Source organism: Suncus etruscus, chromosome 11, assembly GCF_024139225.1.
Source record: "Suncus etruscus isolate mSunEtr1 chromosome 11, mSunEtr1.pri.cur, whole genome shotgun sequence".
In the NCBI taxonomy this organism is placed as follows: Eukaryota; Metazoa; Chordata; class Mammalia; order Eulipotyphla; family Soricidae; genus Suncus; species Suncus etruscus.
In genome coordinates, this window is record NC_064858.1 from 85,015,835 (window position 1) to 85,029,332 (window position 13,498).

Genomic DNA, 13,498 nt, shown 5'->3' on the forward strand with positions numbered 1-13,498 from the left:
TGGCTCTGCACACAGGAATCACTCCTGGCGGGACTTGGGGACCACATTTGGTTTTAATGATTGAACCGAGCTTTTCTGTGGGTAAGGCAAGTGCCTTATCCACTGTGCTCATCTCGCTGTTGCCTTATCTCTCCATAACCCCCCTCCCGCTTTATTTTTGGCATTAGTATCAATTCAAATTTATTTAGGGTAAGGCCTCCTGAACCACTCCAAGGATGCTAGGGTATCATATAGTGCCAGTAACTGAACTTGGGCCTCTCTAGGTAAGGCCCATTCTTTGAGTTATCTCCTATCCCTAGTAACTTTTACCACTAACTCTTACTCCACTTAACCTCTTAAAACCATTCCAAAAAGACATGAAAGACAGAGCAACTTACCAAGAAAGTACCAAGCAAGGAATCTCAATGAAATCATTCGTTTTCGGGGCATGTGAAACAGATAGACAGTGTCGAGTACTTGGTCCTTGGGCACCTATATCAGAAATAAAGGATCAGAGAATCAAGATAGAGCCCCCATAACATACTGTTCTCTAAAGCGTAAACCCTGAGGTGGCCCACTTTCAAAGAAGACTCTTAAAAGAGCTTCGTCCAAACCATGAGGTTGATGACTCGAAAGTCCTTCTGCAGACCGTGACCCACAAACTTGACTCCAATGTCTATAAGAAAGCGAAGCTTTAAGTAGGTAGACTTGAGCGTTGTGAGGTGCTTAGAGGAAATCTTGGCATCAAGGTCCCCTGGCTTTATCCCCGAGTATTGAGTCAAGTAATCCACCACCTATGGACAGAAAAGGACATATGTGACCCAAAAAGGTATAAGGAAACAGAGACTTAAGGCCCCTGGCCAGTCATAAGCGGACAACTGTCCTTTTAAGGTACACTACCCCTTTTGGGTTTTTTTTTTTTTTTTTTTCTTTCGGTTTTTGGGCCACACCCGGCGGTGCTCAGGGGTTACTCCTGGCTGTCTGCTCAGAAATAGCTCCTGGCAGGCACGGGGGACCATATGGGACACGGGGATTCGAACCAACCACCTTTGGTCCTGGATCGGCTGCTTGCAAGGCAAACGCCGCCGCTGTGCTATCTCTCCGGGCCCACGCCAGCCCCTTATAACTACTACTGAAGGGCAGCTGGCCTGGGGGTATATAAAGCCGGGGCTGATGTACTATGAGACACCACTCCCTCTACAAGATTGCTACTGCTGGATGGTTGCTACCGCCTAATTGATGGAGAGACTTTTTGCTGAACTCCCTGTTCCTGTTGCCTTTTGCTACTTCTGCTACTGTTCCCTTTTTCTAGTCCTTTCCCTTGTCTGGCCCCAACCTTGGCCCTCATTCTCCTGCTCTTGGCCTAGGGGGCTGGCTGTAAGGCCCCTAGCTTCCCTGCTTTGCCTCTCCCTCAACTAAACCATTTCTAACCCTCCTTGTATCTCACTCACTTGCATCTCCCTACCCTGATACCTGTTCCTGGGTAGAGATGTAGTCATCAATGAAGGGGATGCCCTCATTGGGCCCCTGGCCCCGAACACAGGTAATCCTCGCTACTGACATCTGGCTGGGTTTGATGGTCGACTTGGTGCCATCACTGCGCAATTCAGCTTCCTCCTACACAGAAGAGTTAATAATAAGGAAATCAAAGGGGCCTGAGCAATAGCACAGCGGGCAGGGCATTTGCCTTGCACGCAGCGACCTGGGTTCTATTCCCAGCATCCCATATGGTCTGCCAAGCCTGCCAGGAGTGATTTCTAAATGCAGAGCAAAGAGTAATGCCTGGTACTGCCAGGTTTGGCCCCAAAGCAAAACAAAACAAAACAAAAAAAAAGGAAATTAGAGAAATACTTATGAATCCTAGCACCTTCAGAGCTTCAGAGTCCTATGTCAACACCTGACCCATTTTCAGTTTTACCTCATTGAGGGTGACAAACTCAGCATCCAGGCCCACCAGGTCCCCAATCTGTGGCATTTCATTCAACATCAGTGGAATAAAGGTAGTATGTGTTTTCCTCTGCTTCCGTGCAAGTGACGCTTCAGCCAACAGGACATTTGCCTCAATAGGGTTCTTGACTACAAGGGAAAACACAGGAGATAGATGGCTAAGGACACGGAAGTAACCAAAGGAGAGAAGGTCAATGTATCAGGCCAGAGAATAAGCCTAAGTATGATCTTGCAATCGTCAAGACATCTGCATAAATAAAGGGCAGCATGCTATACATTCTAGCAGTCTGGGTCTGATCACCAGTACCACATGGTACCCAGAGTACCAAAGGAGTAGCCCCTGAGCACAACCAGGTATAGCACTCCAAAGTAATTTCATTTTTTTTTTTTTTTGGGTCACACCCGGCAGCACTCAGGCTCAGAAATCGCTCCTGTCAGGCTCAGTGGACCATATGGGATGCCGGGATTCGAACCAATGACCTTCTGCATGAAAGGCAAACGCCTTACCTCCATGCTATCTCTCCGGCCCCTCGCACTCCAAAGTCTAAATAACATTTCACAGAAACTATGGTTTAAGTGACTAAAAGGGACTTAATATGGGGACAGAATGAATCTTATCACAGGTAAGATGCTTGTCTTGCACACAGCAAACCTGAGTTTGATCCCTGGTATTCCATATGGTTCCCCCTGAGTCCTGCCCAGAGTGATTCATAAGCTATCTCCCCAAACCAAACCAAAGCAACTCTCCTTCAAAAACAACAACAAAAAGGCCTTAATAAGAATTCATCCTTGATGGGGCCGGAGAGATAGCATGGAGGTAGAGGGTTTGCCTTGCATGCAGAAGGACAGTGGTTTGAATCCCAGCATCCCATATGGTTCCCCGAGCCTGCCAGGAGCAATTTCTGAGCATAGAGCCAGAAGTAACCCCTGAGCACTGTCGGGTGTGACCCCCCAAAAAACAAAAAACAAACAAAAAAAAGAATTCATCCTTGGGGCTGGTGATAGTACAGCAGATAGGGCATCTGCCTTACACACTGGTTCAATTCCAGCATCTCAAACGGTTCTCTGAGCACCACCAAGAGTAATTCCTGAGAGGAGAGACAGGAGTAACGAAGAACATTGCTGGGTGTGGTCCAAAACAAATACCTGATAGAAAAGAAATGTTACTTGGGGTATATATTAAACTTGGGCTGCTGGGGCTCTTACTACAGTGGGTAGGGAGCTTATCTGATCACGAAAGCAGAGCCAATAACCCCCTAAACATTGCTGGGGTAGCCTCAAAACAACGAAGTAAACTAACAAAATTTGGTCTGAGGAGATGACTCAAAACGTGGAAACTTGTGTTTTGTACATAGTAGGCACAGGCTCCTGAGCATCAAGTTAGGAACAACACTGGATAACCACCAGGTGTGATCCCAAAATATCAAAACCAGAGGCCAGAGCAATAGCACAGCAGGTAGGATGTTTGCCTTGCATGTGGCTAATCCAGGTTCAATTCCTGGCATCCCATATGGCCCCCTGAGCCTGCTGGGCGTGATTTCTGAGTCCAGAGTCAGGAGTAACATCTGAACGCTGCCAGGTGTGGTCCAAAAACCAAAACCAAACAAGATTAATTATATTTGGTTAGAAAGATGGCTCAAAGGACTGGTGAGCACACTTAAAATAAGGCACCCTGGTGCTTGCTTCGGCAACACATATACTAAAATTGGAACGATACAGAGAAGATTAGCATGGCCCCTGCACAAGGATGACACACAAATTCGTGAAGCGTTCCATATTTTTTTTTAAAAAAGAAAAAAGAATAAGGCACCCTGAGGTTAGTATCCTGGACTGAACATAGAGCTGGAGTTGCTTGCTCCTAAGCACTACCATGTGTGCCCTGCAAATGAAAAACTTTTAAAAAGAATTATTAAACTGGGGGCCAGAATTATTAAACAGTGAGCAGAGTGTTTGCCTTGTGGCATGCCATGAGCCTACTAGGAGTGATCCCTGAGTCTAGACCCAGGAGTAATCCCTGAGCATAGCCAAGTATGACCCAAAAACAAAAAACAAGCAAACAAAAAGAATAACTAAATTTAAAATTAACCATAGCCATTTTGAGCAAGCTTTCCCTTTACCTGTCCTTTCCCATTATACTCTTAGGATCTCCAATTTTTTTTATGAGGGGGCCACACTTAGCAGTACTCAGAGATTACTTCTGGTTCCGGGAACTAGCTGTACTATCTAATGCTCCAGGTTTTCCAGCTTTTTTTGTGTGTATGGTGTGTGTTTTTTTTAATTTTGTTTTGGGGCCACATCTGGCAGCACTCAGGGGTCATCCTCTGTTGTCAGAAATCACCCCTGGAAGGCTCAGGGGACCATATGGGATGCCAAGGATCGAATCCAGGTCCATCTTGGGTCAGCAGTATGCAAGGCGAACGCCTATCCTTGTGGTATACTCCGGTTCCAAGGTTTTCTGACTTTTAAGGACTAGTCAGCAGTAATTCCTTTAGTGTCCCTGGAGTAACACTAGGAAACTTTATTTGGGGAGAGGGGAGGAAGAGCCACACTCAAAAGTGCTCCGGGCTTACCTCTAGCCCTGTGTTCAGGAATCACTCTTATTTTTGGAAGGTAGAAGAGGGGACTTGGGTTACACCCAGTGGTACTCGGGGACTACTCTTGGCTCTGCACTCAGTAATTACTCCAGGTGGGTTCAGGAGACCATATGGGATGCCGAGGATTGAATTTGAGTCAACCACATACAAAACAAGTGCACATACAAAATACACACACACACACACACACACACACACACACACACACACCCCTCTCTCTCTCTTTTTTTTTTTTCGGTTTTTGGGCCACACCCGGTAACGCTCAGGGGTTACTCCTGGCTAAGCGCTCAGAAGTCGCTCCTGGTTTGGGGGAACCATATGGGACACCAGGGGATCGAACCAAGGCCCATCCTAGGCTAGCGCTGGCAAGGCAGACACCTTACCTCTAGCGCCACCACGCTGGCCCCACCTCTCTCTTTTTTTAAGCAAAATAAAAGAAACCAGAGATACATACACACATACACACCACACACATACACACACACTGGCACCTCAGGAAGCTTAGTGCTCTACCCTGTATACTGTATCTCCTCTGTCTCTGATAAACACACACACACCCTCTCTTTAAGCAAAACATATACACACACACCTCTCACATATCGCTCTCTTTTTTTAAGCAAGATAAAAGAAACAGAAGATACATACACCTCTGAGCGAGACAAAGGGACCAGAGAGGCAACACTGAGAGAAAGCCAGGGTTTGATTTCCCAGCACCATGCTGAGCATCACCAGGCCACTGAGCTCAAAGTAACCCCATGAGCACTGCTGGGTGTGGACCAAAGAACAAACTATTAAAATTATATAGGAGCTAGAGAGAGAATACAGTGAACAAACTGCTTGCCTTGCATGTGAGCAATCCAAGTTTGATTCTCGGTACCCTATATGGTCCCTGAGCTCTGCCAAGTGTAATCCCTAAGTGCAGAGCCAGCAGTAAGCACTGAGCCCTGCTGGGCATGGCCCCAAACCAAACAAAATAAACTGTGGTACCCTAGGGCATGGCAGTATTTATCACTTACTATTCAGGTTGTATCTGGAATTAAGATTCCTTTTAACATAATACAATATAGCAGGCACTTTCCAGTTCATGTCAAACTGCACAGCTTCATGCTATAAGAGAAAAAGCACTTCTTATTGCAGGTCAGAGGGCAAACAGGACTGAGATCTTGTTAGCTCTAAATATTCTTATTCCTGAGTACTCATCCCTGCCTCCCTCGTCTGCCTGGCACTCTCAAGTCTCCAGGGCCCAGAGAATGAGGAAGCCAAAGAAAGGGGATGTGAGAGCAGAATGTTAAATGTTACAACTAACCTTATCAATAGGCTCAATGAGAAAGTCATTGAAGAGGTACCACTGCTGGTGGGTTACACCCTGTGGAGATACAAAGACAAGAGGCCAAAAGTGATGGCTGGAACACACGACACAGGGAAGATCTGGGACACCATTTTGTGTCCACCTGCAGGACTGTCCCTGCCCTGTACTCATCACTCACCTCCTTGCGCTGATGGTAGGTCTCTCCAACTTTGATGTGAGCCACCAGGCTGCCCCCTGTGCGTGAGTCCAGGATGTGTACCACAGTGGCCATCAGGTCATACACAAAGACACCATGCTCCTCCTCTGCCCTGGCTGGGCCCCACTGTGAGGGGGCACCCAGGCTGCTAAGCTCAGTTTAAGGATGGGGAAGGAAGGGGAATGGGGTTGGGGGCAGGACAGGGTACAGGGCTGGGAAACTGGAGTGGATTATCTCACCCTAGTCCACTATCACTTCCAATACTGAACTGAGTCACTGTGGAAAAGTCCACAAGTGCTAAAAGCTAGGCTTTATTCCCCATTTTCCCCCTCTACTAAGTTCTGCCTCCCCCCTGCACTACTTCTCCCCAACCTTCTAGCCCTCTTCACAGATTTTCAACAACCTGAATCTCATCCTCATCAGTCCAATTGCAAACATCCAGGCCTTTGTTCTTAGTCATCTTCATGCGAATGGAGAAAGGAAGCCACACATTCTTCAGCTCCTCAATGGATGGACACATCAGCCTGCCCTCTGGACTTCCTAGTTCCTTCCTATCAGAGTAGAATTATAAATTTGTTCTGAGGAGATCGAAGGTCAGTAGCAAAAGGCACCACTATTTTTTTTGTTTTTTGGGTCATAGCCGGTGGCGTTCAAGTGTCACTCCTGGCAGGCTCAGGGGACCATATGGGATGCTGGGATTTGAACCGGGGTCCATCTTGTATTGGCTGCATGCAAGGCAAATGCCTTACCACTCTGCTATCGCTCTAACCCCGCACTATTTACTTCTACCCTTCAACAATCCCCAAGACAGTACCTACCAATCAGCCAAAGCAAACTCCTTATTCTTGGAGATTTCCCCACCATACTTCTTTATTGCCATCTTGAAGGCAGCCTACACATAAAGGAGATAATATAGAATTCCTTAGGACTCTTGATGAGTCAGAGATCAGGAGGGGTGGGGGATATAATATGGTTCTTACATCAGCCTGCATTCTCCAGAAATCAGCTTCTTTCAAGCTATTCACCTCACAATTGATGACAAGAATATCTGGCAAATGGCGAATATTGCGGGTCTGAATCTAAGAGGAGGGAATGAGTAACAAATGTCAGGAGACCCTACTGAGCAAGACACTGGAAAAGCACCAGCAAAAACTGGATATGCGTCCTCCTACTGGGGTTCTTCACAGTCCCTCTTGATCCCTGGCTGGCAGTACTGACCTTCACCACCCCATAACCAAACTATAAAAGCATGTCAAAACTCAAGTCCCAAGCTCTGGACCACTCACTGTTGGCTGGTACTTTTCACAGTTGTCACACCATGCCTGAGTATTCTGCTCCAAGCAGATGCTCCGTTTTAGCACCTGAGCAAAGTCATAGTTCTTCCCTGTTTTATCTGAGGGAAAATTGAATGATTCACTCTGGGTTCTCCTGTTACCCGCTGTTCACAACTCCCCAGCCCCAGCCCCAACCCTCTACTGAAGGTTACAGACACTTGGGGGAGCCTTCCCAGCCCAGCTTCAGAGTATACCCTCAGGGTAGGAAAGTGTGAAGAGCAGAGTGGATGAGGCGCGCACAGTCTCACTGCCACAGCGACAGAGGCTGCAGTTTTCCATCTCACAGCTGAACAGCTGCCCGATGACAGAGTCTCCCGAGGAGCAAAAGCTGCTAAGAGCAGAGAGGGCGATCTACGCACACTGAGGGGACTGGAGGGGCTACTTAGGGTGACTCTGGCTCTTCCAGTCCCCAGCTCATACCTTCCTCCTGCACCCCGATAAGCCTGAGGCACTTCCAGCTCCTGCATGTCCTGATGTAGTTGAGTAAGGATGAAGCGGTTCCACCTCTGAATGAGCCTCGCAAGGTTGCCCTTTCCTGAAGCCTCGTCAGAGTCTGCCAGGATCAAACCCAGGGCTGAAGCCTCGGGAATGGTGCGGAAGGCCCGAAGAAAATTACTGCCCTGCAATCCGGGAAGAGTATTGCTGAAAGGTTCTTTTCTCCTTGTGGCAGTCTGTGGCTGTTTGCCCCACTGACTAGTCACCTCCCTTCTTTTATTGTCCCAGGTCTCAGGCACTGACCTGACATGGGTCACCTCGAGAGAGGTCCAGCATGTGGAAAAGGAAGCCCAGTTCACATGCCAGGCAGAATTCCTTCTGGCAAAGGTGATTCTGGATTAGGCAGCGCACAGGCTCCAGGAAATAGAGCACCTGAAGGAGAGAGCAGGGGAACTGATGCGGGTGACTGGGTTGGGAAGGGAGAGACAGATGGGAAGGTTAAGTGAGGTGATAGAAAATATATACCAAGGGACCAGAAGTGAGGTGATAGAAAACATGTAACAGGGGCTGGAGAGATAGCATGGAGGTAGAGCATTTGCCTTGCATGCAGAAGGACTATGGTTCGAATCCCGGCATCCCATATGGTCCCCCAGCCTGCCAGGAGTGATTTCTGAGCACAGAGCCAGGAGTAACCCCTGAGCGCTGCCGGGTGTGACCCAAAAACAAAAACAAAATAAAAAAATATATATATCAAGGGGCCAGAGAGATAGCATAGAGGTAAAGTGTTTGCCTTGCATGCAGAAGGATGATGGTTTGAATCCTGGCATCCCATATGGTCCCCCAAGCCTGCTAGGAGTGATTTCTGAGCATAGAGCCAGGAGGAATGCCTGAGCACTGCCGGATGTGACCCAAAAACCAAACCAAAACAAAACATATATGAAGGGCTGGAAAGATAACATGGAAATAGGGCATTTCTGATTTCTGAGCGTAGAGCCAGGAGTAACCCCTGAGCACTGTCGGGTGTGACCCAAAAACAAAAAACAAAAAACAAACAAAAAAAACAAACAAACAAAAAAAAAGAAAACATATATCAAGAGGCCAGAGAGAATAGTATACTGGATAAGGTGCACCCCCCCTATGGTGCCCTGAGCCTGCCAGGAGTGGTCCCTGAGTGCAGAGCCAGGAATAATCCCTAAGCACAGCTGGGAGTGGAAGGAGAGAAAGAAAAAGGAAGAAAGGGGAAAAGGGGAGCGAAGGAAAGATAAAAGGGAGGGGTGGAGAGAGGAAAGAAGAGAGAAGGGGAGGGGAAGGGAGAAAAAGGTAGGCAAGGGAGGAAAGAGAAGGGGGAGGGGATTGAGGGGAGGGGTTTACAGAGGGGAGAGGAGGAAAAATGCGGGGAGAGGAAGGGAAAAGGGAGAAGAGAGGAAAGAAGGGTATAGGGGAGGAGGGATGGGGAAGAAGGGAAGCAGGTGGACAGAAGAAAGTATAAAGCAAAGGTCTGCAGCATTGTAGAGCTTACAGAGGAGACTTGAAGGCCATGGGGCAAAAAAGAAAGGTAGAGATAGACCGGAGAGATAGCATGGACGTAGGGCATTTGCCTTGCATGCAGAAGGATGGTGGTTTGAATCTGGGCATCCCATATGGTCCACCGAACCTGCCAGGAGTGATTTCTGAGTGTAGTGCCAGGAGTAACCCTGAGCGCTGCTGGGTGTGCCCCAAAAACCAAAAAAAGAAAAAAGAAAGGTAGTGATGGCAAGGGGGGCATGGACAATGAACAGGGCTGTGGCTCACAGAGAAGGGAAAGGTGGTAGGCACACTGAAGTTACAGGATACCACTCTTACCTGGATCATGCAGTTACAGTAGGCATTGGGAATGTGGGGCTCTAAGCCAGCAAACAAGGTTTTATTGTAGTGTTTGAAGTTGAAGTCCTCCAGCCCAAGCTTGGAGTATTTGATAGTGACCTGAGGTAGAAAGAGTTTGAGCAAGACAGTATCTTTGGAGAGTCCCCTCTAAATCTTCCCAGTGGCCATACCCTCCTCTTGAGACCAGGATTCTCAAGTGCAAACTCTCAACTGTTTCCTTCATATGGGTTTTTCCTCATAGTCCAGATACCTCTCCCTGCCCTCCCAGAGGATTTCAACCTGGGGCAGCCCCTGCACCTTGCGGTACTTCTTAGAAACCATGTGGAGATGTGGCTCCTCTTCTCGTCCTATTGGTGACTCTGTGACCTGATTGAAGCTGTCAAATTCACTGTCTGACTCCTTGAGTCGGTATGGAATCTGGAGTTTTTAAAAACAGATAATAGTTAGGAGCTTTAATCATCATTGGTTTTCCCCCACCTTTAACCAAATATTGAGATCATCATCAAGTTTTTGTGTTTTTCTTTTGGGCCACACCCGGCGGTGCTCAGAAATCACTCCTGGCAGACTCAGGGTACCATATGGGATGCTGGGAATCAAAACCAGGTCTGTCCTGGGTCGGCAGCATGCAAGGCAAATAAATGCCCTACTGGTGTACTATCTCTCTAGTCCCTCATCAAGTTTCTTTTAAAAATTGTCTTTCTTGGAGCCAGAGAGATAGCACAGCGGTGTTTGCCTTGCAAGCAGCCGACCCAGGACCTAAGGTGGTTGGTTCGAATCCCAGCATCCCATGTGGTCCCCCATATCTGCCAGGAGCTATTTCTGAGCAGATAGCCAGGAGTAAGCCCTGAGCATCGCCGGGTGGCCCAAAATCCAAAAAAAAAAAAAAAACTTTTTTGTGGGGGACATACCAGGTGATGCTCAGGGGTTACTCCTGGCTCTGCACTAAAAAATCACACCTGGCAGACTTGGGAGACCTCCTGGGATGCTAGGGATCAAACTCAGTTGGGCATGTGCAAAGCAAATGCCCTATCTGCCATACTATCACTTCAGCCCCCAAAATTGAATTTCTTAAGATTAAGAACCCTAGAACCAGAGAGATAGACCAACAGGCTGAGCATATGAAAGCATAGGGGAAATCCAAGTTCAATCTCCTACACTGCCAGGTCCCCCAAGCAAAGCTGAGAGGGAGTTCCGAAAACAGCTGGGTGTAGTACAAGAACAACAACAACAACAAAAATGAGGTGCTGGAGAGATAACACAGCAGTAGGATATTTGCCTTGCATGCAGCTGACTCAGGACGACTCAGGACGGACCTCAGTTCGATTTCCGACACCCCATATGGTCCCCCAAGCCTTCCAGGAATGATTTCTGAGTGCAGAGCCAGAAGTAACTCCTGAGCGCCACAGGGTGTGGCCCAAAAAAAACAAACAAAACTAAAACCAAAACAAACCCACCTAAAAAGAGCAAGAACCCTATTTTTCTGTCTATGACTCTTCCCTAATAACTACCATTACCTGACTAGCTGGGCCTCAGGAAGTCTTTACTGCCTAGAAATAAAAACTACTTGAGACAAAGTAAAGGAATAAACCAGAACCAATGCCAAAGGGCTGGGGAGGGGTCTCTAAGCTCACCTGATTGCGAAGCCTGGTACGAGGGTTGGGTGCATAGCCAATGAAGCCCACTTTCTTCATGGTGCGCAAAATCTCTGCATCCACAGGAGGTGCTCGCCTGGAATGCAGGATCATGTAAGAGTTGGGTAGTTTGTGGTGTTTGCCCGTTCAATCCCCAAGGAGCGAGCCAGGAAAAAATGTAATCCAAAGGTAGACAAATCAGACACAGAATCTGTCCAACCCATTCCCTCCATCTGGCCCAGATGTGAGGTACAACCTGGGAGCTGGAGCAGAGTTGGCAGCAGGCCAATCGGAGAGGAGTGTGTCAGTGGTGAGTGGGACAGGGATGAGGGATAGAGGCAGCAGGTCCTGGCTCCAGTCCAGAGGAGGCAGTGAGTCCACGAGACAGGGCAGAGCAAATTCCGTCTCCCGGGAGTAAGGGTTGAAGGAAGGCTCTGGGGAATCAGTCCAGAGGTGCACACAGCCCTCAGAGTCCCCAAAGGCCAGGGCTTGCTTGCTGGCTGACACATCAAACGTCATTAGCAAAGGCCCCACAGGATTCACATGAAAGATGTCGGCTGGGTTGGCCAGGCCTGTGGGTTCACAGAACTGGCACTGTCCTAGGAAAGAGGACAAAGCCCAGATGAAAGGGTGTGTAAGCCTTCTATCTCCTTTGTACTCTTTTTCCTTTATATCAAAGGAAGATGGCCCCCAGATACATGCATAGAGAGAGAAAACCACCAGGTGCCTTCCCATGAACCATTAGAATCAGGAAGTTGGCCATCAGCAAAGGGCAGTTCTAATGTTGCTTTTTTTTAAAGTGGGCCACACCTGGTGATGTTCAGGGGTTACTACTGGCTATTCGGTCAGAAATTGCTTCTGGCTAGGACCATATAGGATGCAGGGGATCGAAATGCAGTCCGTCCAAGGTTAGTGTGTGCAAGGCAAAGGCAAACGCCCTATAACTTGCGCCACCGCTCTGGCCCTAATGTTGCTTTTTTATTTGTTTTCAAGTAAAAGGTTTTATTTGGAAATTCTGAGGTGAGGAAAAAGAGTAAAAGAAAGAGTAATGTGCTCGAGGCCAGAAAGATAGCATGGAGGTAGAGCATTTGCCTTACATGCAGAAGGTCGGTGGTTCAAATCCCAGCACCCCATATGGTCCCCCCAGCCTACCAGGAGTGATTTCTGAGCGTAGAGCCAGGAGTGATCCCTGAGCGCTGCCGGGTGTGACCCAAAAACAAAAACAAACAAACAAACCAAGAGAGTAATGTGCTCAAAGAGAATGATGGCTTTTCCAAAGTGCAGAGCCCTGGCACACAATCCAACGTGAAAGTGGGAATGTGCACATCTCCAAAGAAAAAATGAGGGTGCCATGTGCACAGGCCCAAGAGCATATGTACCAGTTTTTTTTTTTTTGGTTTTTGGGTCACACCTGGCAGTGCTCAGGGGTTCCTCCTGGCTCTATGCTCAGAAATCACTCCTGGCAGGCTCAGGGGACCATATGGGATGCCGGGATTCAAACCACCGTCCTTCTGCATGAAAGGCAAATGCCTTACTATCTCTCCGGCCCCCCTTCATTTATTTTTTTTGGAGGGTGGGGGTCATATCCAACAGTGCTCAGGGTTTACTCTTGGCTCTGTGTTCAAATCTTACTCCTGGCTAAGTGCTCAGGAATTACTCCTGGTAGTGTCTGGGAACAATATGGTGTACCATAGATCAAGCCCTGGTTGGCTGCACACAAGGCAAGTGTCCTACTTGTATTATCGTTGTGACCCCTATAACTCCTTTAGTACCTGACTGGGAGATGATGGCAAGACGAGAAGTGTAAGTAGGGATGAAACGCAGGAAGGCAGGATCCACGTGTACTTGAAGTGGTGTGATGGCACGCATCATGCGCAAATCATACACCTTGAGGAAACGGTCGCAGGCCAGACCAGTGAGGCGACTGGAGAAGCCACAGGCAGCCAACAGGTTGCCATGCACATCAAAATCTGACAGACTCCCTGAGAAAGCATCGAACTCATGCTCTGCTTTAAAAGTACGCAAGTCTCGTAGGGAAACCTGCAGGAAACATAACGACCATCATATACCAGTGTAGTCATCAAGAAAAGTACCTGTTACCTACCTAACCCTGTGAAATCCCTACCAAAAGAACAAAGACTTTAGGTATGGGTGATAAAAGGACAGAAAAGGCCAAAGGAAGACTAGAGCTGGAAGGAACCCAAAGAGGT

At 47.9% G+C, this 13,498-nt stretch overlaps 1 protein-coding gene and 1 non-coding gene across 5 annotated transcripts in view; one reads left to right on the forward strand and one right to left on the reverse strand.

Annotated features, from left to right (window-relative positions):
• Positions 1-13,498, reverse strand: part of PAN2 (poly(A) specific ribonuclease subunit PAN2) — a 28,041-nt gene that overhangs the window by 2,949 nt on the left and 11,594 nt on the right. For 2 of the 4 annotated variants that reach the window (XM_049783986.1, XM_049783983.1), the window contains exons 6-24: positions 13,061-13,328; positions 11,545-11,887; positions 11,289-11,385; positions 9,955-10,074; positions 9,637-9,756; positions 8,098-8,226; positions 7,780-7,979; positions 7,554-7,687; positions 7,312-7,418; positions 7,006-7,104; positions 6,844-6,917; positions 6,429-6,576; positions 6,008-6,151; positions 5,827-5,886; positions 5,537-5,627; positions 1,898-2,055; positions 1,453-1,596; positions 594-773; positions 378-471 (exon numbers count right to left, since the gene is read on the reverse strand). In XM_049783986.1, the coding sequence (XP_049639943.1) occupies positions 378-471; positions 594-773; positions 1,453-1,596; positions 1,898-2,055; positions 5,537-5,627; positions 5,827-5,886; positions 6,008-6,151; positions 6,429-6,576; positions 6,844-6,917; positions 7,006-7,104; positions 7,312-7,418; positions 7,554-7,687; positions 7,780-7,979; positions 8,098-8,226; positions 9,637-9,756; positions 9,955-10,074; positions 11,289-11,385; positions 11,545-11,887; positions 13,061-13,328 (2,710 nt within the window). Of the gene's footprint in view, positions 1-377; positions 472-593; positions 774-1,452; positions 1,597-1,897; positions 2,056-5,536; positions 5,628-5,826; positions 5,887-6,007; positions 6,152-6,428; positions 6,577-6,843; positions 6,918-7,005; positions 7,105-7,311; positions 7,419-7,553; positions 7,691-7,779; positions 7,980-8,097; positions 8,227-9,636; positions 9,757-9,954; positions 10,075-11,288; positions 11,386-11,544; positions 11,888-13,060; positions 13,329-13,498 lie in introns of all 4 variants that reach the window. The other 2 variants (XM_049783984.1, XM_049783982.1) reach the window with 1 other exon arrangement.
• LOC126023411 (U6 spliceosomal RNA) lies at positions 3,602-3,708 on the forward strand. Its single transcript, XR_007500536.1, has one exon. It is a non-coding gene; the product is annotated as a U6 spliceosomal RNA (small nuclear RNA).